The 26,997-nt window shown below is 44.3% G+C and overlaps 1 protein-coding gene across 1 annotated transcript; it reads right to left on the reverse strand.

Annotated features, from left to right (window-relative positions):
* Nucleotides 1–1,918: 1,918 nt before the first annotated feature.
* On the reverse strand, nucleotides 1,919–24,134 carry YWHAB (tyrosine 3-monooxygenase/tryptophan 5-monooxygenase activation protein beta). The gene is made up of 6 exons (XM_040248949.1): nucleotides 23,921–24,134; nucleotides 8,743–9,045; nucleotides 6,419–6,542; nucleotides 5,176–5,339; nucleotides 4,153–4,248; nucleotides 1,919–3,863 (listed from the first exon to the last, which is right to left on the reverse strand). Exons 2-6 carry the CDS (start codon nucleotides 9,040–9,042, stop codon nucleotides 3,807–3,809), a joined length of 741 nt encoding a protein of 246 aa, XP_040104883.1. The 5' UTR covers nucleotides 9,043–9,045; nucleotides 23,921–24,134; the 3' UTR covers nucleotides 1,919–3,806.
* Between the last annotated feature and the right edge of the window lie 2,863 nt (nucleotides 24,135–26,997).

Below are 26,997 nucleotides of genomic sequence, written 5' to 3' on the forward strand. Positions count from 1 at the left end.
CCGCCCCTCAGCCTTCTAGAAGTCCCAGGTTGGGGGCATCTCGGCCTCCGCGACGGGAAGCAGGGAGAGCCCTCACCTGGCCCCGAGTAGGGCTCCGGGCCGGCGCTAGCGGCGCGGAGAGGGCGTCACTCTACGGCAAGAGACCTGGGTTTTGATCCCCATCACGTCTTTGTGTTTCACCCGTTTCCTCTCTGTAATTTAGAGGATTCCCTCTACACAAGGATGAAAGGCGACCGTGTGCTCTGTGCGTTTTGCACACAAACGGGAGAATTCCCTGCAGGATGCCGTTTCAAAATGTGGACCTACCCTCCTGAAAGGAGGCTTTCTCTCATCAAGACAGCCTGGGTTTAGTCCCAGCCATCTGGAACCCTCTTGGTGATTTGCTTTTGCGCCCGCACCCACAGCACAGGCTGGGGGGTCCTGGTTCCCCGGCCAGGGATCAAACTCATGCCGGGTGCACTGGAAGCACAGGGTATTCTTAACCACTGGACGGCCAGGGAAATCCCCCGGCTTGGTGATTTGGGACTGAAGGCTCCATGTGAGAATTCCGGACCACTCCAAGGTCTTTCTTGACCGGAGTTCTTCTGCCAAGAGCCTTTCGTGGGAGGTTCCCTGATCCTCTCTCAGCGAAGCCAACCCACCTGCGCTCCGCCTTGAAGGTTCACCAACTCCAACCTCTATGGAAACTATAGGGACCTAACCGAACAAGGTCATGGTGGTGGTCCCAAACTAAGCCCCAAGACCCTTCCGTCCAGCCTTCATTTGCAGCCCCAATCTGTGGTGTGGAGTCCTTTTTGAAAATATTGGTCCAGCCTACCGTGAAATGATACTTCCCTTGAGCCTCTCCTGTTTCCTGCTTCAGTAAAACAGGTAGGTTCCCACTGACCTTTGGTTGGGTGTGACAAGTGGAACAGTTTGAGAACCAGGGGCAGGAGTGCGTCTTGGCTGTCCCACCTACACTACCAAGCATCAACCAGTTCTAACTTGGGCTTAAATTATCTTCCTGTCTTGACCCTCCCCTCCATCCTTGTGGGAATGTGGATTTCATCTTTTTGGATGCACCCCCATGGCTTGCAGGATGTTAGTTTCCTGATCAGGAAGCAAACCTAGGTGCAGTGAGTGAAAACACCCAGTCCTAACCACTGGACTGCCAGGGAATTCCCAATGTGGATGTTCTGAGACTGGGGCAAACCCCATGAGGAATCTCAATGCTGCAGGCTATCTTAGATAATGTTAGGGCAGATAACAGAGCCTGTATAACCTTGGAGATGACTAGGACTTCTGCTACCATCTCGTTTGGTTACATCTCAGGGTTTTAAAAAAAGTAAAGTGGTGGTGGTGTATGAGTGGGATGCAAAGTAATAATCCATACCACCAAGTCATCGAAGCCCGAGATGAGGATCTAACACCTTGATGGGTGGAAGGTGGACAGGCTCTGAGTTCATTCAAGGCAGTTTCTTCCCAACACAACTTCTGGCTCAAAAGGATGAAATGAAGCTGCTGCCTCCTTTTGAAGAGTAAAAAGTGAGAGTCACTCATGTCTCTTTGCAACCCTGTGGACTATACAGTCCATGGAATTCTCCAGGCCACAATACTGGAGTAGGTAGCCTTTCCTTTCTCCAGGGGATCTTCCCAACCCTGGGATCGAATCCAGGTCTCCTGCATTGCAGGAGCTGAGCCACCAGGGAAGCCCAAGAACACTGGAGTGGGGAGCCTATCCCCTCTCCGGCAGATCTTCCTGACCCAGGAATTGAACTGGGATCTCCAGCATTGCAGGCAGATTCCTTACCAACTGGGTTATCTGGCTCAAAAGGATGAAATGAAGCTGCTGCCTGTAGCAAACCAAGTAAGTGTGCTCAGAAGCTGGCTAGTTCTGGTGGTGATACAGGTGACGGCACATATCAATGCATCAGCCAACTAACTGATAAAATTTTTTATTTCACTTTTGAGTTTTTACACTTTTCCTGATTATTCCGTGTAAGGTGGAAACTAGAACTGTTTAAAAGACATACACAAATCTAGTACATCAATAACCGGGGTTTTTTCTTTTTTGCTATACTATTTTCACAACCACGGGTGTGCTTGCTAGGCAATATAACCATCACAGAAGCAAACGTGAGGCAGAATACTGGTGAGGAAAAACAAAGCGAGAGAGAGCTACCAGATATACAGACAGGCTCGTTCCACATTCACTACTGCATTTTCAAGCGGCAAGTATTAACTGCACATTTTTGTTCAGCTAGAAAGGAGAGAGGTGTTTTTTTTTTTCTTTTTTTTCCTTTTGGTTTGTTTGAAATCAGTGCATGAATGTTTCTTTTCTTATTTCAGCAGATGGACAAACAGATGGGACACTACGGCTACGTGGAATGTTCGGGGAGGAAGGTGGAGACTGAGACTGGTAGGCCGGGCTATTCCTGACTCTCCCCATCGCAGTGTTCATGCAACTTCCCTGCCATGTGTCTGTGAACTTGACGGGTTGGGTACCCTTGGGAGAGCTGGTGACAGGTGCTAACAAGCATTATCAGGGTTGGCTGCAATATAAAGAGGAACCATGGATATTTAAAAATACTTTTTGGAGTCAGATCTTGGTGTGACTGAAGAGCAACCACCGAGCTGAGAACTGGAGGAAGACAGAGCTGAAATGTGGGAAGCTCTTTTCAACTCTCTGAAGCAAGGCTGGCTCACCAAAGTGCTCGCCAACATTTCTCATCCCCCTTTGGAACCCCCATCCCTGCCCATCTAGTCCTAAACCATGAATAAAAGGCATAGAGAGAGAATGCCCAAAGAAAAAAATATAAGGAAGCAGGACAGAAATTTAGAGAAGACTAAAGTCAACAGTCATAAAGGACTGTGGGAAAGAATGTTTAGATTTCAAAATTTTAAAGCCCCGAGCTAGGAAGAACCCAAACACTGAGTACTTACTCCTCAAGTGAAAGACAATCTCTGCACAACATTATTCTTAAAGGTATTACCCAGGAAACAGATAAGGCCATTCATAAGATACACGGCTTTTTTTTTTTCATCTTGAGCTCATGGTTACAGGGAAAACAGATTCCACTACCTAAGCACAAGTTGCCAATCAGTAAACATGCTGCTATAGGGGAAGGGGCTGGAGTCACAGGTGGTCTATGAGCAGTGGACCTTTGCATGCTGTCATAACCCAGTTATCTGCAACCGAGAATGTTCATTTCTGGCTTCGAGTTTCCTTGGAAGAAGACACTGTGGCCATCTGTGGTCACGAACTTTTCAGTGGCAACAAGCCCCAACATACCAAGTGTCTAAAAGCCCTTATCAGAATGGGCAGAATCACTAGAAATTACTGTAAAACTCGAATGCCAAATGTGAGGTGACCCACTCCAAGTCCCAGTGTCACAATAGAATCTATAACTTTCTGTACAACTTTACAATGGAACTGTATTTCAGGGACAACTGTTTTGAATCAAATTTAACTTTCCAAAAAGTTACACATAATTCAGGTCTATTTTTTTTTTCTACCAGTAAGAGTTCTGCTAAATTACAAAACTCCATAATCACAGTGTTCAGTTTTGGTTTTTTTTTAAATGAAACACACAGTAATCCTGTCAATGTTAATCAAAATCAAAACTTCAGAATGCCGTGGCATTTATGTGACCAATCTGAATTTTAGATACAAATACCAGCTGTTCATCCCATGGACCATTTTTGCTAGGCTGAGGCTGTGAAACATTGAAAGTCGACGTACATTTCTTTTTTTTTTTTTATCGCACAAAGGGATATATGTGGAGGGTACAGAGTGACACTCAAAGAGATTGCGAAGCAGGTAGACATTAGTTCTCTCCCTCCCCAGCATCTCCTTCGTCTCCCTGGTTTTCCGACGTCCACAGCTGCAAGAGAAAAACAGAACTATAAACAAAGTAGGGCTCTGAGAACTCTCCGCAGGAAGGTGGCCCGCTCTGTATCACCTCATCTCAACTGTTTATAATTCTTCTCATATGACTGCAGACAGTGATGGCAAAGGTCAAAACTTCAGCAGGTGCTTATAACCAATTAAACAAATTAATTACATCTACAGGGCACAAATCCTGTCCTGAGTCTCAGGCTACAAGGCAGAGGAACAGGAACAAGCCATAAGCCCCACCCGCCGGAAGCAGTCGCGGAATGGGCAGTACTTACAGTGAGATTGTCCCTAAGCAGCTGCATAATCAGGGTGCTGTCTTTGTAAGACTCTTCATTCAGTGTGTCCAATTCAGCAATCGCCTCATCAAACGCCTAAAACAAAGAGCCTTTAGCTAAGATGTCACAGGTTCCTTGGAACTAGGTTAGGCCCGTTTTCTTCCTGCTACCAAGTGACTTATCATTTCTCTTCCTGTACAGTATTCTTGGGGAACCTAGGTTATTGTTACCTTGCTTGCCAGTCATGTCAGTAAACATGTGATACTGGTTTCTAAAGCATCAACCAACCATGACAAAAATTCCTAGCTAAGAACTTTACTGTACCTATCAGATAGTCAACAAGTATTACTCATTCTAAATGAATTCACATGGTATTTGAATTACCAAAGACATTTCTAGTAATCCCTCCCCCTTTTTCATTAAGCGGAAAAACAAAAGGTTTAGATACAGGAGATAAATGAAGAAGAGAAGTTCACATCACTAAATCTGAGCTTCAATTAAGTGATGGAACTCTGAGCATTCATTTCACACAGTTTTTACCAATTAAAAAAAATGTTCCAGGACTGTGCATATTGAAAGATGACAAAAACACGTAGAAAAGGCAGTTTTCTACCCAAAGGAGACAAGACGTAATTCAGGACACAAAGAAACAAGATCTGACTTCCTTCTCTACACCTCCTGCCATAACCTCCCGCTTCAGTACAAAGACGACACTGTGGAGCAGAGGCCTACAGCTCAGAGCGTGATGAGAGCAACAGAGTGCTTCCTCCCTGGGCTGTCTACCACCTCCACCCCAGAGGGAAACCGATCTCAAATGTCAATCAGCACAGGTGCTGGGAAGTCGTCAAGAAGTAATAGTAACTGACTCCATAAAAGATGGAGGCAATACAGATGGTTTCTCCTACCCCCAGAAAAATCTTCACAGAAGTCCAAAACAATGAGTTACGTTCGGGTAATTTTAAAACAAGGTTCTAGAAAGCATGAGCATTTTTACTATCAGAAACCCCAGAAGGTCTTTCTCACCGTTTTTGCCAGGCTGCAAGCCTTTTCAGGAGAGTTTAGAATCTCATAATAAAAGACGGAGAAATTAAGTGCCAGCCCCAGTCGAATGGGGTGTGTAGGCTGCATTTCTTTCTTACTAATTTCAAATGCTTCTTGGTAAGCCTGCTGGGAGTTCGACACAGTGGCTATAAGAAAGAGAAAAAACATGAAAGGGTGGGTCTTACATAAGGTTGCATTGTACGCTGGATCCACTACCAAATTATTCTGCCAAACTGGGCTGGAGCAAATATGCTATCAAATGTCTCTACCATCTGATTAATAATCATCTGTCAAACATGTACTCTAATCTGAGTATTCTATGAAATGCTTTGAGGGAAAACAAAGACAATGATGACAAAGTCTACAAAAGCAGTTAGGAAACACAGGAATAACCCTGAACAAGATGGAACATGGAAAGCAACGTGCTCTAACGGAAAGACTGTGGACTTCAGAGTCAAGACGCAAAGCTGGAATGAATTCCCAACTCTTAATTGTGTGGTCTGGACTGAGTGAAAACCTCTGGGAGTGCTGGTGTCCTCATCAGAAAAAAAGGACAGACTCCCAGCTACACTCCTGGAGTTGTGTGAGAAATAAATGAGACACACAGGAGGCACTGGGTAAAGCAGAGCCGCGATCACCATCACACTACCACACGCATATGGCAAAAGAAGTGCGTCTCTCTTCACCGCGGCAGTGTCACTCCATCAGACATCCTGGAGCGTCACATCTAAGACAGCTACCAAACAATCCTTACGAGGAAGATCGTTTTAAATGCACTACTGCACCAGACTTTTAAGACCCCCATACTTGTCCCTTAGATGTATCTGTCAACCCCATGACCCTGTTCAGGAGCTTCCCAGGTGGCACGAGTAGTAAAGAACCTCCTTGCTAATTAATGTAGGAGACACAAGAGACCCAGGTTGGATCCCTGGGTCAGGAAGATCCCCTGGAGGAGGAAACGGCAACCCACTCTAGTGTTCTTGCCTGAAAAATCCCATGAACAGAGGAGCCTGGCAGGCTACAGTCCATGGCGTCACGAAGAGTCGGACACAACAGAGCAGCTGAGCACGTGACCCTGTTTGTCACTGGTCAGCACAACGCTGTGGTTCCTTAAACTCTGACTACAGACCAAGCAAAAACTCACAATACTACGAAGATGGTCTCTGCTACTGGTCAAATTCCTCAAAAAAAAAGAGAAGAAAGAAGAGAAAAAAAAGTTACTTACTTTGTTTATTGTCTCCAGATGCCACCTCAGAAAGATATCTAAAATAATCGCCTTTCATTTTCAGGTAGAACACCTTACTTTCTGGTTGTGTAGCATTGGGAATAAGGTATTTATCCAACAGCTCCTAAAAAATGATCCACATTCTGTTAAGAATCTGGAAATATTACTTACAAGATGTTAAAACTATGTTTGAGATTTGAGATACTACCACTTCTAAATAATGGGGGGGGGGGGCATGATTACAAAATACATGATTTCATCCAAAGTTTTTAAATAGTTTTTAGCCCAGGTCATAACAGATGCCAGTATCCATTAAAATCCACTGTGACGGTCCAATATAGGGTTAAAGTACAGCCATACAATGGCATGCTACAGGCATTAAAAATGACGAGGCAGAACTACACTGATAATGTGGAAAGGCTCTCCAAAAGAAGTCTGAGTGGGGAAAAAGAAAAACGCATAATAAATACCAAGTGAATCCTATTTTAATATTAAAACAGATATATGCACATGCATATAAATACCTAAGGGAAAAATCTAGAAGGATATTTATTAAGATGTTAACAATGGTTCTCTAAGTAATAGTATTAGAAGTGATTTTAAAATTTTCTTATTTATACTCTTCTGCCTTGTGCTTAAAAAAAAAATCATATTAATTCTGTAATTAAAGAAAAAAAAAATCTTTCCACTTCAGAAGAAAAAGGGTGATAGTAGGGAGAAATTCCAAGAACTAACTTTAGAATCGCTCAGACCTGGGTAAAAAATCCCTCCTCTGCTGCTTACCATCTGTATGACCCTGGACAAAGGACCTGATCACCCTGATCCTGTTTCCTCAGCTACACAAGGGGAAGCCCAACAGCCATCTCCTAGTGCAGTTACGAGGATAAATGAGCCAATGTTCAGAGTGCTTAACACGCCGCCTGGCACTAGTAAGCACTCCAAAAGTAGCTAAGACTATTATTAATAATAAATTCCTTTAAACATTTATGCTTACAACAAAAGCAGTTGTGAAGGAGTCCACGCTTCGTATACAGAGCAATATTTTCGAAGAGTTGTTTTAGAATGTGGCATCCTGAAAAACTGGTTAAGAGGCAGTAAGTACCATGCTTTTCTTCACATTCTTTCAGATGCTCGTAAAAGCTGGTCTACCGTTCAGGAATTAGGGAACTTTCTTGCCTTGGGAGTGCATGCCATACTTCATCTGAGTACCAGATGTACCTAACATTCAGGAATTAGCGCACCATTAACAAACCCCAAATGACCGACAGGCAACAAATTTAGCCACGACACTCTTACACCACGAGTCTAACCAAAAAAAAAAAAAAAAAATTAAACAGCAGCTTGATGCAAAAGCTTAGCAGTAAGGGGGACCGAATCAATCAAAGTGAGAGGATGCGGGGGCGGGGGGCGGTAGTCGTTTTAATAATCTGTGCAGACAGACAGGGTGCGACTCCTTATGGGTTAGACATGAGGAGTCCTGCCTGATGGCTAACAAGCTCTGTACTGGTTTTCAAAAGAAAGGTGTCAAGGGCAGTAACTCGGAAAGGCAGCCAGCAGGGGAGGAGGTAGATCCACAAGTGTGAATTCCTTTTCCCTTCAAAGCAGCCCTCACCATTCATTTTTACCTGATTTCACCTGGAAGAAAAAGAAAGTTCCCAGTGGGCTCAGGACGTGAGGGAAAGACAGTGTGATCATGATTTGCTCTACGGTATGAGGCCCTCCCACCCACCCCCAGGTGATGGCTCGAGGGAAAGCATCGAGGAATCAGTGGTCCAACTCAGGTTCATATGAAATCACGGCCAGGGAAAATCCCCATACCACTTGTGATTTGCCTTTGGAACGAAGGCCCAAACTGATGTACAGGGCTAACTTACAAAACTACCATTGTGCAGGGATCAGGGAGCAGCTGAGAGATAGGTCAGCTTTTGGCTCCCCTCTCCCCTCCTGGAGAGGACACCGCCGTCAGACTACACAGAAAACAGCCTCTCTGTGGTTGCACCTATCGAAAATGCTGCCTCTCTGCCCTCAATTTCTAAAGAAAAGATGGAGGGATGTTGAGCAAATGTTCCCATTTTCCAGAGGTCTTTGGAAGAGAGAGGAAAATATCCCACAAGTGACGAGCAACCTCTGATCAGGTTAAGAGCAGAGGGGAAAAAAAAAAAAAAAAAAAATCACATCGTGTGCTTAAAACTTAGTTGCAAATGGTTTGCGGCTTCCCAGTATATTCAGCCACCTTTCTCTCAAGAGCCGTTTGAGAGGTGGCATTCGTTCATGAAATGAACGCTATTGGAGGTGCTCTTTACGACAGGACACCGGCCTCTTACCAGCACGTCCTTGCAGATGTCCTGCAGCTCAGCCTCAATCTTCTCACGGTACTCTTTGCCCATCTGCTGCTTCTTCTCGTTCCTCTCGGTTTTCTGTTCGATGCTGGAGATGACACGCCAGGACGAACGGCGGGCGCCGACCACATTCTTGTAGGCGACGGACAGCAGGTTTCTCTCCTCGTTGGAAAGCTCGTGCCCCTGCTCCGTGACCGCCTTCATGGCTGCAGCCATGTCATCGTAGCGCTCAGCCTGCTCAGCGAGCTTGGCTTTCTGTACCAGCTCACTTTTATCCATGGTCATTCCCTAAAACAAGAGGGAGAGAGAAAGTGAACACCAGGCGCATATGTGCCAATCTCCTTCCAACCCATCTGGGAGGAAACACAGCTAAATGGGAAATGTCTATTTCCAAGTGCCTCTGGTAATACTTGAGCAGGAGCACCCACCGGGTTAGGAACTTTGCTAAAAAGGTGTTTTTACTTTTTAGCCATTTAACCCTAGCAGCAGTCCTACAGGTAGATCCGTTTCCAACACTCCCTTCCCCCTCCACAAGGTGAAGAAGTGGAGGTTCAGAGGCGCCAACTGCTGTGTCCAGGGCAGCACAACCAGGAGAGAGCAGAGAGCCAGAACTCAAACTCACATCTATCTCTCGAGCTGTTTTCCTCCACTTTCCTAATCTGCCTCAATGCCAGAGATGGCTCAATTCTTTAGAAGCTTATGTTAAACATACAGCCTTTTCTTCTTTCAAGAAATATCTGGTTTTCACCAAATTTGTTTTTCCCCATACTATAGGGAAAAACACCATGCGATGATTGTTTCATCAACCTTAAAGCAAAAGATAGGACTTCCAGTGTTATATTTGGCAGTGCCCATCAAGTGGTAGGTACCTTAAACATACAAGCCATTTTTATCCCATCTTCTGCAAAGTGCTAACTTTGGTACAGGGACACACTGTCCACGACAGCAGATTTGGCTCAACCTTGCACCAGCTCAGCTACTTACAAGAAACATGACCTTGGTCAAATCACTCAGCTTCTGAGAACTTCCGTTTGCTAACTGGAGAGGAAGAACACTGCCAACTCCCTGGGGGCCGCTGTGAGGCGCAAGCGGCCTCATCTGTGTGAAGGCACCGTGAAAGCCCAGGGCAGCGGTTCCCAACCTTTCTGGCACCAGGAACTGATTTCGTGGAAGACAATTTTCCCACCAACCAGGGGTGGGGGTGGGATGGTTTCAAGAAGATTCAAGCGCATTACACTTATCGTGCACTCTATATCTAACCTGACACCACCGCTGATCTGACAGGACGTCCCAGTCCACGGCCTGGAGGTCAGGGCCCCCTGGTTGAGAACATTATATACAAATACCAGGCACGGACTGTACACGGTACAGACTGCGAGAGACCTGGGTGTATTCGCCAAGATGCACAGCAACGGAGCTGTGAACCGTAATTGAGTTTGTTTAAAGGTTTTCCTGAAACAGACAAAAATCTTGGGGATTTCAGCTTTTCATTTTCTCAAACCCTCTATACAGCAATCAGTGAATGCCTCTTAAAATGATTCACCTCTCCTCAGCCAATTCCCAACTATACTAGTCACCATTACGGGAATTCCCTGGGGGCCCAGTGCTTAGGACTCTGCTCTCTCATTGCCAAGGGCGTGGATTTGATCCCTGCTTGGGGAACTAAGATCCCGCAAGCCTCAAGGCAAGGCAAAAAAAAAAAAAAAAAAAAGGCAAAAATAGCCACCATTAATATAATGCAATAATTTCTGGATAACATGTAGCTAAAAAAAAATTATTAACCAATAAGACATAGTTTTATGCACTGCTGGTTTAAATTTCAATTGTATTCACGTATTCCACAGTGTTAAAATACACTAATATCTTGAGGTGGAAAAAAAATAAAACACTACTTATAGTATTTTATAACAGTAGTGGGAATACCAGTGTTTTTTACACAAATGCTCTCATTACTTTATACATCATATCACAATTTAAGACTCTGGTTTTGCCTTCACAGCCATTTCTGTATTTTCAAGAGAGAAATTCTACGGACAAGACTCTACCATATGAAAAGGTCTTATTAAATGAAGGACAATTTTAAGATACACCCTAAATCTAGACAATTTAGAAAGAGTTGGTGCTCCAGTTCAGAACTGTGAGTTTTCTCCCCACCTCTTTTTATCTAAGTCATATTAAGAGTTGTGTCCTATGTAAGGCTTGCTGACTCGAATCTTACACTCTAAGGCAAGTCTCACCTTGACCTGTCTGACATCTTCACCCACATCACTAGAATAAGCCTACAGCAGAGATAATAATTCATCTGCTCACCTACATCTCCCAGCAACCCCCCTGTACTTAGGAGGGGTCATATGGGTCATTCTGTTCAATAAGGATAAATGATGCTACTTCCAGGTGCTGAAACTGCAAAAAGCCCCGCGAGGCTCTCTTTTCTTACAGCAGCCATGTCACCTAGGTGGTGCTGTCACAAAACAGCAGTTTCTACAGCCTGAGTCCCCAAGTGACTAAGCAGCGCAGAGACTCCTGCAGGCCCGCAGTGGACAGTCAGGGTGAGAAGGAAATACACCCTCGTTGGCTGAAGCCATTTAGACACTGGGGCTGTTTGTTACAGCAACACAACTTAGTCTGCTCTGATACACGTGCACCACAGGTACACGAGTCAACCTCTTAAAATTACATACTTTCTCCATATAGCTTTCTTGATCATGACATCTTTCTGATCAGGATACTATCTTTACCATTAGACAACTCTACTTCACGGTCCCTAAAGGTAAGAGGCAGAGGGAAGCCAACTTTTAATAAACTTAAGAAATTTTCCAGTCTGTAGACTAATTCAGAGTTAGAAGTTACTTAGTACATAAACAGCACCTGTGCAACTCTACCCAGGAACAATTCCAATTAATAACAGTCCTGGCCAAAGCCAATTCAAAGTGAAGCCATCCCATGGAGTTATTACAAAAGAGTGATTAAAAAAAAAAAAATTAGCACTGCTAAAGGATACTGTGAAACTCTTCAGCCTACTAGGCTCCTCAATTAAGGTCCCCTCCCCAACTTCCTCTTCCCAAACATTAATAAAAGTTCAAGGGTACCTCTCCAAAGAATCCTGACTACTCCCTGACACCTCCCAAATGTACACGCCCTATTTCTCAAAATAAAATGTGGCCTTTTTGGTTTGCAGTCGACTATTTCAGGCTTCTTTGGGATCCCTGCAAGAGCTCTTAGAGATGGAGAACCATTATGATATGGTAAAATAGAATGCATGCCTTAAAAAATGTATCCATCTATTTAAAAATTTCTTACCTACAACTCCTGCCCCCAACTTACAACAAACAAAATCCATAGCTAAATGTCTGATGCCTACTGCTTACATAACTTGTGCTTATATAACAAGGATTTTGAAGCAGCTAGACCAATTTCAACAGGAAATGGGTTACACAACACCCAGCAGTTTGGAGGAAGGCAGCAGACAAGGGAGAAATGAAATTGTTCCTATTTGTGCATCCTAATAAACCTGCTATATCCATCATCTTTCCGTAGTCCCACTGCCTTCAGTCTTCCATTTTCTTTAACCCCCTTCATATCTGCTATCAGATCCACTTTAAAGCTCTGATCAAGTCACTCTCTGCTCAAAATTCTTTAAAGTTCCCAACTACTGCCAGTAAAGTCAGACTTCCTCCCTTGTCAGTATAGGCTTTCCAAGCTATCTTCCCAGACTTTTGCCCTAATAGGCCTTCTACACAGTAGGTGCTTCTGTCAAAATGCTTTTCTTCCACATGCTTTTTGGTCTTTGCTCATCCAGCACTCCCTCTACCTGGAATAGCCTTTCCCATTTATTCTGCATAAAATTCTTCAGAGCATGGCTCAAGTGACACTCCCTCCATGAAACCGTTCTTAAGCTGCTTAACCTAAGCTGTCTAATAAGACTGTTCAGGCCACATGTTAAAATTGTACTGTTTTGGATATATGGAGTTAATTTTTTTTAATTACTAAAATTAATTTCATCTTTCCCCCTCACATTTTAAAGGTAGCTACCAGAGTAATTTTAAACTACATGGGACTCACATTCTACGCCTATTGGACAGCACTGCTCTAAGCTGAAAACAGTCTCACAAAGTGTTTCAGCCACACTTCTCTTTAATGTCTTATCGCGTTTCTTCGGTACTAAAATTATGTGTCTGCATCCCTCAGGTCCCCTCCCACACTACAAACCCCGTCAGGGCACACCCCCCGCAGCACCTTGTGGAGAGGCGGCATGAACAAGTTTTCACTGAATGAACGAACAGATCCTAAACGGCAAATCTGGTAGAGCTCTGTCTCTTCTCAAGTAATTCAAAGCACCTCTTCTTCACAGCACAGGAGATCCTCATTACACCCGTACCTCACTCCATACGCTTCTGACTCCAAAACCCTCTCAGTCATGCCCTGACTCTTACTCAGGAACTTCTGATGACTCTCTTCTGGCTCCCTTCTGACTCTCGTCTCTACTCCATCCAGCTGAAATTCTTACCTGGCTTGCAAAGTCCTCCATAACTTGGATCCTCTGTACCTGTTTTTCATCCACTGTTCTCCAACATGTACCTTTCTCGCAGGCTGGACATCATCAAATACCCTTAAATGTCAGGCTTAAACATGTCTGAAATTACTTCTGTAGTTCCCTATTTACTTCCTGCTGAGGCAAACTCTATCCATCCATGTAGGCCTACAAAGCCTTCCCTGACTACGCTAGTCCCCACTGATCTACCCAGACTATGAATTCAAATACACTGTAGCCTCTTACACAGTCCACGCTTCTCTAGGCCTCCTTTCTATACGTTCTGCGGTCCAGGTGATGAGTGGTGGACCATGTACAGTGTGTCACATATATGTCTTCCGAAGGAAAGCTTCGCATTTCTTTCTCATCTAATGCCTAAAACTCTGCCAAGAACAAAACTAATACTCAAGTATCTGTGAATTTTTTCAGCAAGTTATTACTGGGAGGCTTACTTGTATGTTGTGTGAAAAGAGGCCTCTGTGTGAGAGCAGGGGCTGACACATGGCCTTGTCAGTTCAGTTCAGTCTCTCAGTCGTGTCCGACTCTGTGACCCCATGGACGGCAGCATGTCAGGCTTCCCTGTCCTTCACCAACTCCTGGAGCTTGCTCAAACTCATGTCCATCAAATCGGTGATGCCATCCAACCATCTCCTTCTCTGTCATCCCCTTCTCCAGCCTTCAATCTTTCCCAGCCTTGGCGGCTTTTCCAATAAGTCTGTTCTTCACATCAGGTGGCCAAACTACCCGAGCTTCAGCATCAGTCTTTCCAATGAATATTCAGGACTGATTTCCTTTAGGATTGACTAGGTTTGATCCCCTTGCCGTCCAAGGGACTCTCAAGAATCTTTTCCAACACCAACGTTCAAAAGCATCAATTCTTCGGTGCTCAGCTTTCTTTATGGTCCAATTCTCACATCCATACACGACTATTGGAAAAAACATAACTTTGCCTAGATGGACCTTTGTCGGCGAAGTAATGTCTCTGCGTTTTACTATGCTGTCTAAGTTGGTCATAGCTTTTCTTCCAAGGAGCAAGGATCTTTTAACTTCACAGCTACAGTCACCATCTACAGTGATTTTGGAGCCCAAGAAAATAAAGTCTGTCACTGTTTCCATTGTTTCCCCATCTATCTGCCATAAAGTGATGGGAGACCAGATGCCATATCTTAGTTTTTTGAATTTGAGTTTTAAGCCAGCTTTTTCACTCTCCTCTTTCACTTTTATCAAGAGACTCTTTAGTTTCTCACTTTCTGCCTTAAGGCTGGTGTCATCCACATATCTGAGGTTACTGATATTTCTCCCAGCAATCTTGATTCCAGCTTGTGTTTCATCCAGCCCAGCGTTTCACATGATGTACTGTGCAAATAAGTTAAATAAGCAGGGTGACAATATATAGCCTGGATGGACTCCTTTCTCAACTTGGAGCCAGTCTATTGATCCATGTCCAGTTCTAACTGTTGCTTATTGACTGGCATGCAGATTTCTCAGGAGGCAGGTCAGGTGGTTTAGTATTCCCATTTCTTGGAAGAATTTTACAGTTTGCTATGATCCACAAAGTCAAAGGCTTTTGCAGAGTCAATAAAACAGAAGTAGATGTTTTTCTGGAACTCTCTTGTTTTTTCTATGATCCAACGGATGTTGGCAATTTGATCTCTGGTTCCTCTGCCTTTTCTAAATCCAGCGTGAATATCTGGAAGTTCTCAGTTCATGTACCGTTGAAGCCTGGTTTGTAGAAATTTGAGCAAAACTCTGCTGGCGTGTGAGATGAGTGCAACTGTGTGGTAGTCTGAACATTCTTTAGCATTGCCTTTCTTTGGGACTGGAATGAAAACTGACCTTTTCCAGTCCTGTGGCCACTGCTGAGTTTTCCAAATTTGCCAGCATATTGAGTGCAGCACTTTTCACAGCATTACTTTTTAGGATTTGAAACAGCTCAACTAGAATTCCATCACCTCCACTAACTTTGTCCGTAGTGATGCTTCCTAAGGTGCATTCCAGTGAGTGATCACACCATCGTGGTTATCTTGGTCATTAAGATCTTTTTTGTACAGTTCTTCTGTGTATTCTTGCCACCTCTTCTTAATACCTTCTGCTTCTGTTAGGTCCATACCATTTCTGTCCCTTATTGTGCCCATCTCTGAATGAAACATACAACAGCCTTGTCAGCTCAGTCAAACTCAGACTTCCAATTCCTGAATTATTGCCCTAAGAGCAGCTTCCTCGGTGCGGAACAGCTATGCCCGTGAAAAAGACAGACGAGGAATTAAATAAATGTGGAAATCTTTTTTAAAAAGTACACAGGGCAAAACAAATTGGAAGCAGTGTGATTCCTTTAATAGTATCAATACATCACCATTGGCCCACAAATGTGAGCCTGGAATTAAAAAAAAGAAAAATAAAGGAGCCATGAGAAGGAAAAACAAGTCTAGATTAATCTTGTACAGGAAGAGAGTATGTTACAATGTTCACATTCCTAGATAAGACTCCACCCTTCAATGTCCTGAAAAATGGGACACACTCCTTAACTATAACACTTTCATTCATTAGTTCCTGATTTCCTTAGGAGGTGCCAGTGAAAGTGAAGTGAAGTTGCTCAGTCCTGTCTGACTCTTTGCGACCCCATGGACTGTAGCCCACCAGGCTCCTCCATCCATGGAATTTTCTAGGCAAGAGTACTGGAGTGGGGTGTTATTTCTTTCTCCAGAGCATCTTCCCAACCCAGGGATCAAACCCGGGTCTCCTGCATTGCAGGCAGATGCTTTACCGTCTGTGAGCCACCAGGGAATCCCAGGTGCCAGCAGTCATGGTTTATATATCAGGACTTACCATTCCCCTGGTGAGACTTTTGAGATTTCATGTCAGAGATGTGTTAAAGAGGTGTAATGGGGGGGTGAGTTTACAACAGTCTTCCATTTTGTAAAATGTCCCCTAAAGAATATCATGAAGAATAATTCTAAAGGTGCCCATGAAACAACAGGATTTCCCTCGAATAATTGAAAACCTAAATAGTAAATGCTGAAACGAAAGTATAAATGAATCAACCTAGCCCTTCTATCTGAAGTCTTTGCCTAAGGGACATTTTTTTAAAGCCTGGGTCAGAATCCTGAGAAGTCATTTTCCAGTGGCCAGGAGGAGATATCCAAGAATAAGAAAGGAAAAAAAATTAAAAAACGACTATTCATTGCTAATATTAAAAAAAAAAAAAGGCACTGCAAATGACCTTATGGAATGTGGGTTTTAGAAGTATTAGCTTTCAGCTATGTTTTGTTTTCAAGGAAAAGAAAATGTCCAATTCTAAAATTCTGAGGTTTTGAGTTTAGCAATTTGCTAGAAATTTAAAAGGAGGATTCCATTATCAGGTGTCAGGATTACAGAGGGCTTCCCTCCTGGCTCAGCTGGTAAAGAATCCACCTGCAACGTGGGAGATCTGCATTCGATCCGTGGGTTGGAAAGATCCCTTAGAGAAGAGAAAGGCTACCCACTCCAGTATTCTGGCCTAGAGAGTAGGACGTGACTGAACGACTTTCACTTCACAAGATTACCGAAGCTCCAGCATTAAAACCCATGTGAGTGGGATCTGTTTCTAGGAAAGCCCTACACACAACACATCTGGGCTTCTAAAGAGAAATCAGGTGACTTTAAAATTATTGTCTCTGAATCTCAGTTTTCCCACATGTTAAAAGGAAACATTAACAGCTATCAAAAAAGATCATGTACATAAAAATGCCTAGACAGTGCTGGCCAAAAAAGATCATGTACACAAAAATGCCTAGACAGTGCTGGCCAAAGTGGAGGCTCATAAATAGGCCTACACTCTTAAAGTTACTTCACAAAAACATAAGGTACATAAGTTAGTATGTGTTGCAATAACTGCAAATGAAAAAAGAAAAAACTACCAGTATTTCCAAGAACTCTTTTTTGGAGTTCAGTATAGTATGGTTCTCCCCTCCGAGAGCTGAAACTCCCAGGGAGCACACAAGCATCTCCTTGAGGAAGCAACCAGGTAGAAAGGGAGGAGGTTTAGTTGTAAAGAGGCTGGGTCCTTCCTGGTTTTATGGGTTGGAGGGGTTCTGAGAGAAAAAGAGGGCTCTAGGCAGAGACAAGAAACAGATGTACGAATAAAATGCATTTGTTTCTAGATGCAAAAGAAATCACAGGCCAAAGTAGACAGGAAATGAGAAAAGGTAGAATCTGGAGATCCCAGCATCACTGACGCAAAGGACACGAATCTGAGTAAACTCCGGGAGAGAGTGGAGGACAGGAAAGCCTGGTGTGCTGCAGTCCATGGGGTCATGAAGAGTTGGACCTGACTTAGCACCTGAACAACAAAGAAATTTGGAGAGAGGAAACTGACAGGAGCACCCTAAAAATCCATGCTAGAAGGTTCCATGGGGGTAAGGAACTGACAGTAAATTCTGAATAGCATTCACTGACGTACCATCCCAGACACAGCATCCACAGCACCATCAACGCAAAGTCACAGTTCTGGAGTCACGGCTGGAGGAGAAACAGATGCCAGGCGACTGTGGGAGGGACTGAGAACGCCAGTGGGCCCAGGTGTTTGGTGGGTGTTACCCAGAAAAAAATGAAGTACTCCTGGCTCTTAAAGAATTTTAACTGCTCACTGAAAAACACCCGCTCTAAAAACAGGTCTGTGTGCCATTCTACACACAAAATTCTGAGTCCTGTAACAAATTTAATTCCATTCACACGCTTACAGGCTCTTTGTTAGAAAATGAAACACAACTGCTGGGCATACACACTGAGGAAACCAGAATTGAAAGAGACACATGTACCCCAATGTTCATCACAGCACTGTTTATAATAGCCAGGACATGGAAACAACCTAGATGTCCATCAGCAGATGAATGGATGAGAAAGCTGTGGTACATATACACAATGGAGTATTACTCAGCCATTAAAAAGGATACATTTGAATCAGTTCTGAGATAGATGAAACTGGAGCCAATTATACAGAGTGAAGTAAGCCAGAAAGAAAAACACCAATACAGTATACTAACACATATATATGGTATTTAGAAAGATGGTAATGATGACCCTGTATGTGAGACAACAAAATAGACACAGACGTGTAGAGCGGACTTTTGGACTCTGAGGGAGAGGGTGGGATGATTTGAGAGAATGGCATTGAAACATGTACACTATCATGTAAGAAACGAATTGCCAGTCAATGTTTGATGCAGGATACAGGATGCTTGGGGCTGGTGCACAGGGATGATCCAGAGAGATGATATAGGGTGGGAGGTGGGAGGGGGGTTCATGTTTGGGAACTCATGTCAATGTATGGCAGAACCAACACAGTATTGTAAAGTAAAATAAAGTAAAAATAAAAATTTATTTAAAAAAAAAGAAAAGAAAATGAAACACAGCATGTCTAAAATAGAAAGGCAATAGCTCTGATATCCAGCCAACACTGAATTATGGAGAGAAATATCACTTCTATTTCAAAATTTGTTCCTTCTTTCATATCAGTTGTTGAATATCACTGCTAATTATGTCCAACTAGCCAGAATCAAACTTAAAACAATCAAGGTGTTATACCAAGGTCATACAATGTGAATCAATAGCAGACAGGACAATAAACTGATCTCTTAGCTTGAAGTGATCAATAAGATAGAATAAATTTTTTTTAATGTGCTAATTCTGATTCAGAAAGATAACCAATTGGTCAACCATGTGAATAGGGTTCAAAAGCTCTGGGCCCACCAACACAATAGAACAACACAGTCCAATTTACCAGTTCCAACTCCACAGGTCACCTGACCTCTGTGAAGTCTTGTTTTCTCATGCATAAAATAAGCAAACCTACCTTAGAGGGTTCTTGTAAGGAGTAAATTAGTTCACAATGCAGAACATTTAGCAGAGTCTCCGTAAGAACTAAAATGGCAGCAACAGTATATTCCACACAGAAGTCAATAAATGGTCAGCCAGTGAAGGGACACTTACTTACACACCTCATTTCTTTTCAATCCATATGGCTTTCTTCAAGACTTTTAAGAGGAAGGTACATGTTAACTTACCCATGCCTAGTTCTAAGATAGCATTTATCAGAATCTAGAGAAATGTCTTTGTTGGCTCCCACACTGGACCGTGAGCTTAAGATGGGAATCCAGACTTCCATCTCTGGGCGCCCAACACATGGCATGATGCCTGGCACGATGCATGTGAAACTATCTGACCAACTGATGCAGCTTTTTAAAGAAGTGAACAAGGCTGCTATTTCCTATGTGGAGAGAGGTAAGCAGACCACATATGGCCTATAAAATACAGAGTACATTTATATGCTGTCTTAAGAGTGCTCTTTGAAAAGAGCCATCTCAGCTCCAACCAGGAGACCACAGTACACTTTCTGACCAATCATTTCTCAGGTACCCCTTGTTCTATTTATAGGTTCAAACTGAGTTCCAAAAGCCCTTTGACTCCTCTCTTCAGAAGTCCAAACGATTAGCTATACAAAAAGCCACACCAGCTTATTAGTAAATAATAACAAAATATCCCTTGTTGATGGTCTGCCCCAATGTGCAAAACGGGGTTGTATCAACTCCTTTCGTCTCAAGTATCCTAAGGGGTGGGCGTCACCGTCCCAGTAACCTGTCCAGGGTCCCACAGGTGTACTTGGCACACGCTCTTTCTCCTCTGTGTGGCACCATCTCTTAAAGATCAGTTATGACTCTCAATGATTTCTGACGGAAAAGAGAGAAAGAACGCTTTTTCAACAAACTGCACAAAGTTATCAGTGAGGTCTGAGAACTGGCCTTAATTTATGTAGCTTTAAAAATCAAAATCAAACTAGCAGTTCCAACAGCGTATGCCAAAAGCTCATCAGGCTTTAAGGTGAGGTTTGTGGGCAAACAGTAACAAATGGCAAGGACTCACTTCGACTTTATTGTCTCCTCCAATCTCTGCCCAGGTCAAGGCTATTCAGAAATAACTTTTTATTGTTGGGTCTCTTAGGGAAAACAATAAAATAAACTAACCAGTACAGGAAAAAACTTACATAACAGAGGGCTGGCCAGATTATTAAAAAGTCACCTTACTAACCTACAGTCTGCTAGAAATGCCTTCATCCTGAGGCCGTCAATCAGTTTCATCTCATTGTAACAGAAACACATAATTATGCTTATGTTAGAATATCTTTTAGCAGAGAAAGCAGAAGAATGGTTGATTTTCAACGTACATATGACGAAACAGAAAGTACTTTCGTCCATTTTTCTCCCCTACGTAGTCTCTTCAGAAAAATTCCCTCAGAATCTAGCTCTGTCAGTTTCTCCAGCATGACACAGAAGACTAGAACCTATTTGTGGGGAGACCAAGATGGTTCTAAAACTCAAAAATTGCTATTATACAACCACTTTCTTGCCTCCTAGCTAGTGAGAATTGTCACCTCTCCCTAGAAAAACACAGGAACCTAGGAACCTAAATTCCCTTTACAAGCAAATTTTAGTTCATTCTCTAAGGTACCCTCATTTAAAGGGAAACGTCTTAGTTTGATGCCACTGAAGGAGCAGGTAGCACAAAACGATGTTCTAATGTAGAACTCTTTCTCTACTTATGGATATATATTAATAGATCTCTGGTCCTGACCAAATTCTATTAGAACCACCTAGGACTGGATCAATCAGTATGCCATAAAGTGACTGATGAATTTTCTTCCTAGTCTCAAGCAAATACTAGAAAAACTGGATTTTTCAGAAGCTTCCTTCCTAAAGCACACCGGCAGTTATCTTCCCTGCATTCCACAATCAATATACTCCCCCCACCCTGCAATAAACCGTATTTCCAAAAGTAGCTAAAATTCTCGTCCAAACACATTTACTTGAATAAGATACATGTAAAGAAAAATTAACTACTACATGGTGTTCATATGAAAGACATACACGTGCTGTTTCTACCACAAGTAGAAATCTATCATTACAGTCAGACTCCTGGGTTTGATTCCTGGCTCTGGCACTTACCCAGTGCGGCATGTGTATATGCCTCCAAGAAAATTATTTAACTTCTCTGTGCCTCAGTTTCCTCCACTAAAACGGGGCTAGCAGTACTTACCTGTCATAGATTGTTATGAAGACTTAGTTAATATGTGTAGAGTGCTCAGAACAAAGCTTGGCACATATAAATAACAGCTATTATTATTATTACAGCTTGATACCACCTCATCAGTTGATGAATAAACGTTGGATGGACTCTCTATGTGCCTATGCATTACAGCACATATGCATGGGTCTTATCTATATATATGTATACTCACAAATATAGTCAAATAACATTTATTAAACATCAGGTATATTTCACACCCTTATTTTAATTACTGAGTTTGTCACAATAATACATCAAAGACTATTGCCATTTGCAATTTTCTCAGTGACCAATGAGAAAATTGACTCAGAAAGACTGAAGATGCTCCACAAATCCAGTTCCATAATACCATACCAGTTTTTTTTTTTTTTAAAGCAACATGTATACAAAGTAACATTGGGTCTCATCAGAATGCAACCAAGGGGGGAAAAGCCCTTAACAGTGAACTGTGTGATTAAAACACAAAAGCTTATATTTAACAGTTTACAGTTTGTAAAAAGGTCTCTTGACAAGCCTGGAGATAGAGAAACCAGGAACCAGAGATTAAGCAGAACACTGAAGATCACACAACTAGAAAATGCTGAAAGGAAGGGTGGAATCGGATTTTTCTGACTCCGAGTCCAGTGCTCTTTCTGCTTCCACACTCACAGCCAAATGGGTAAAATACACTTTTTGCAATGGCCCAAATCTCTGGAGACTCTGCCTCAAGAACTAGCATTAGGGGAATGTGCTCAGCCTGGCTCTCTGGAGGCTGCCTCCCCAATCTATAGAGCTCTGATTCTAAAATGGCTCCAACCTCACACAAGCACTGCCTGATGGGAAATGTACAGAAGATTACAGGGTAAGAGCCACACTCCTGGGATTGACAGGCCATGAATATTTGCTACTGATGAATGAGGATATTCAACTTGAAAACCAGGTGTGTGGTCTAGGCCAAATCATCTCCTTTCTCTGAAGGATTTCATCTGTAAGACAGGTGAAGGGTTTCTTATCTTACTGAAAGGAGGTAACAGGGAAACAGTTCAGCAGTGGCTACTGAATTAGCCTTCCACCATGAAGATCACCTGTAAAATTCTAACTTGGGTCCAGCACAATGCCAGGTTTCATGCTCACCATGTGTGCTTAGGACACAGATCCTAAAAAAATGAGGGCTCAGGCAACTGACACATTCCTAAATAAGAAATGGAGTGCCCTGGAAGCAGTCAAGAAGGAAATGACCAAGAATCAAGAACACACATTAATACATAAATTTCTAACATGAAAAGGCAAAAAGCAAAGTACCCATGTGTCTAGTTCTGTAAGCTGTGTGTGTGTGTGGTTTCATATGAACAATTGAGATAGAGTGAGAAATGCAGACAATTTTTCATATTCTTCCAAGTGCTTCATCTTTCTGTTCTGGCTCCTGTGGCCGCCTGGTGTTCTATGTTCATAATAGAATCTTGCCAAATCCTGTCTCCCACACAGGGCAAGTAAAATCAGAACCTGATGCGATCTAGCCTTACTAAAGGGAAAAGCAGTGATGGCAAGGACAAGAGACAAAAATTTTACAGAAAGGCTGGCAACCTGTCTTACCAATACTGCCACCTTTGAAAACCCCATTACACGCAGAGTTCTCCATTTGCAATAGACAAAGATGCACTCATTCTGTGCAGAAAAGGGTCTTAATCACTCCCACCCCTTCGCCACCACCAGGGAGGCCACCAGGCAAATTTCAGTCCTAAAGCCGTGTTAACACACAGTACGGGGAATTTGGGGCGAGGACACAATGACTCTGGCATTAAATGACGGTAAATGCCGTTGGGAAAATATTCCAATTCTGAGCCTCAGACATTTTATTTTTTTCCTGGGGATCCGGCCTGACTCAGTAACCAGTTCCAACAAATGCATTTTCTTGATACAAATCTCAACCCTGTGCCTCCTAGGGAATCTCCGGTCCTGCCAGGCTCCCAAACCAGCGAATGATGATGAAATGGCTTTACTGCAAAGTGGGAGGGGGGTTTTCCTTTGCTCTCTCCCAAGGTTAAACCTGTTACCCATCCCGGGGGGCGGGTAACGAACAGAGGAATTGGGCCTGAAAGCTCGCCTGCATTTGGTTACATTTTCATTTTTGAAAACCGGAAAGCGACGAACGAGGGTGACCGAGCTGAAAGGGTAGGATCTGGCCGCTCAAGGTGCAGGGAAAGGTCGCGCGGGGATCGAGGGTGGGTCGTGAGGAAGAGTCGGGAGTCCGCGGCTCCTTGTCCCTTCCCGCCTGGTACGGGGAGCCGCACCCCGCCCGCCAGGCAGGGCCGCGGGCGGCGAGGGTGGCCCGGGCCTCTCCCAGAATGACGGGCCCGGCCCCGGAAACAGGGAGGGGCCGCGGTGAGGCAGAGCCCGCGCCGCGGGCGGCCTCGCGGGGCCGAGAAGGCCGCGCGCCGCCGCCCCCGGAGCCCACCAGGGAGGTCGCCCTCGCCGCCGCCGCCGCCGCCGCCAGTGATGGGGGAGCCGTGGGCTCGGGCCCCTGGGGGCCTCGGGCGGACCCCGCGCCGCACTCACCGTGGGAGGACTGCAGGGGGCAGAGAACTTTGCGAGCGGAGCTCCGGGCGCAGTGACCGCTTCCTCCCCAATCCCACTCCTCCGGCGGCGGCGGCGGCGGCGGCTGCAGAGGCGGCGGCGGCAGCTACCCCGGCTCCGGAATCGGCGGCTGCGGCGGCTCCACTTCCGTTCCGGTCACCACTTCCGCTCCGGCTCGAGCCCCGCCCCTGCGCCGCCTCTTCATTGGGCGAGCGGGGCACGGGGTCGCCCCGGCCGCCCAAGAGGGGCGCCGCCCGGAGGAGGAGGGAGGAGAGCGGAGGGCAGGGGTGCCGCGGCCGGGGCGGGGCGCGGCGGGGGTCTGGCCCGGGAGCGCGGAGGAGGCGGGCGTGGGGGGGGTACGGAAATGGGGGCGGGGAGCGGAAGAAGGAGGTGGGCGGAGTGCAGGCGGGGCTGAGAGGGCTCTAGAAAGGGGCTGTGTGGAAACTGGGCGCGCTGGGCGAGGCTTGGGGCTGGGCGGGCCTGAGGCTTAGGCTCAGAGCTCGCCGGGGCCAGGCCGAGTGTCCAAGGTCGTTGGTTCCCACCCATCCCCAAAAGGAGTCGTCACGGGATCGGAGGTGCAAGTCAGCCCCCTATTGCTGCGTGCTCTGGAAATACCAGATTTAGGGAAGGACTGCAATTGCTCATCCATAGAGTTTCTTTAGTCCTCCCTTCAGTCCTTCAAGGTACGTCATTTTATGGACTGAGGAAACCGGGAATCTGACTGGCGGTGGTCGCTCAGTGGTGTCCGACTCTTTGCGACCCCATAGGCTGTACAGCCCATGGAATTCTCCAGGCCAGAATACTGGAGTGGGAAGCCTTTCCCTTCTCCAGGGGATCTTCCTGGCCCAGGAACAGGGTCTCCTGTATTGCAGGCAGATTCTTTACCTGAGCTATCAGGGATTCCCGAATACCCTCTACTCACGATCTTAAAGGAAGTTTCAAACGAAAGGAACCAGGCCTTCTCTGCCTCCTACTCCCCATGACTGCTCTCACCCTTTATCAACATTAAGCTCTTCCCAAGGCAGTTCTTCAAAATGCCTCACCTCTACTCCCGCCACCCCACCCCACCCCCGTCATTCATTCTTTCAGCAAATACTTATTAAGCAGGCTTTATGTTGGATGTTGGAAACAAAGCAAGAACAAGGCAGAAGGGGCCCTGTTGTGTTGGAGTTTACAGGCTGGTAGGAGACAGAACAAAGTAAATAGTCCTTGTCATTTCGCCTTTACCTTTACTTAGGTTATGATCAATTTCTAATGCATCGTCCTTCCCTCAGACCTGCTCCCATCAACTGCCAAAGTGATTGTTGAGAAACCCCGTTTTAATTGGTGCCTCTTCTTTCTTAATGTGTTCGGTGATCACTCAGACCTTGAAGGCAATCGATAAGCTCCTTGAATGTGACAGTCAAGGTTCTCCAGAAGCTGCCCTCATCTTTCAGCTTCTCCTTGCTGTTTCTTCCCCATCCCAAATCCCCAGTTCCTTATCCTCTCAATATGCCAGTTTCAGTCTTTCTAAACCATTGGTATTAGTTGCCAACATTTTTTTAAAGATTGAGAGAGATCTCTGTGAGGGAAAATCTGCATCTGTGCCTTTGTCTGGCAACCCTGTGTCCACATTTCTGTGTGGCAACAATTGGCTGAAACCAAGGAATGACTGTCTTTGGTTTAGATCAGGCATGGACTTGCCAAAGTGCCAAGGCACCCACCTGACCTGAGACTGCCTTCATCATTTACAATGTCTGTCCTACAGGCATCTGTGCCAGCGCCTCCTTGCTATTCCCCCTTTTAACTTGAGCAAGATTGAAAGTGTTGTGTAATATACACGATATGGACTTGACATCAAAACCACAGGATTTGAACCCTGGAAAATTTTCCCAAGTGCAAAAACTTCCCCATGGGAATCCATCTCTGGCAAACCAAAGACCCGTAGTCCAGAGACTGCTCAGGTTGAAATAAACCTTCATGTGATATGACCTTAGGTTCCCATCCAGTAAATACCCTAGAGGGTTGGAGGGCTCATGTTAATTACACTGCAAATGACATCATCAGTGCATTGAGGGAACAGAAGTGCCCTTTGCCAGGCATCCCTGGGTGCCTGGTAACAGGCTGCAGGATTACTTTCATTACCTCTGCATTCTCAGCCTGGAGTCAGCAAACCACAGCTATTAACTAACAGAGAAGCAAGGAGATATTAAAATACAATGTGGCAGATGCAGCCGTGGAAATGTATATGCCCAGGGCATTATGGGAGCCTAAGGGAAGCGCACCTAACCCATCTTGAGAGAATGGTGAGAGACAGGAAAGAATTTCTCAAAGAGGTGATACTGGAGCCCTAAATTTCATAATGAATTTTTAAAAATTAATGGGCTTTATTTTTTTAGAATGGCTTTAGGTTTATAGAAAATAAACTAGATAGTACAAAGAGTTCCCATATATCCAATATCTCCCCATCACAGCTTCCCCTGTTTTTAACAACCTGCATCACTGTGGTATTCTAGATACAACTGATGAGCAAATACTGATACATTTTAAGCTAAAGTCCATAGTTTGCATTAGGATTCATTCCTTCTACTGTACAGTTCTAAAGATTTTGACAAATGGATAATGTCGGGTATCTACCATTACAATATACAGGACAGTTTCACTGTTGTTTCAATATGTTGGTTTTAGAATGGCCTATTCTTCACCTATTCAGCTCTCACCTTCTCCCCTCACCTCAACCCTTGGCAGTCACTTCTCTTTTTAGTTTTGCGTTTTCCAGATGTCATATAGTTAGAATCATATAGTGTGTAGCCTTCACTAACTGGATTCTTTCATGAAGCACAATAATTTAAAGATTCCTCTATGTCTTTTTATGGCTTGATAGCTTGTTTTTTATGACTGAATAATATTTTGTTGTATGAAGGTAGCCCATTTTGTCCATTGACCTGTCATAATGGATTGACTCAAGTTCTCCAAAAAGATAATGCTGAAGTCCTAATCTCTGGTTCCTGTGAATGTAAACTCATTTGGAAAAAAAAAAAAAGCCTTTGCAGATGTAATCAAGTTATGATGAGGTCATT

Source organism: Oryx dammah, unplaced genomic scaffold (assembly GCF_014754425.2).
Source record: "Oryx dammah isolate SB20612 unplaced genomic scaffold, SCBI_Odam_1.1 HiC_scaffold_10, whole genome shotgun sequence".
Lineage (NCBI taxonomy): Eukaryota > Metazoa > Chordata > Mammalia > Artiodactyla > Bovidae > Oryx > Oryx dammah.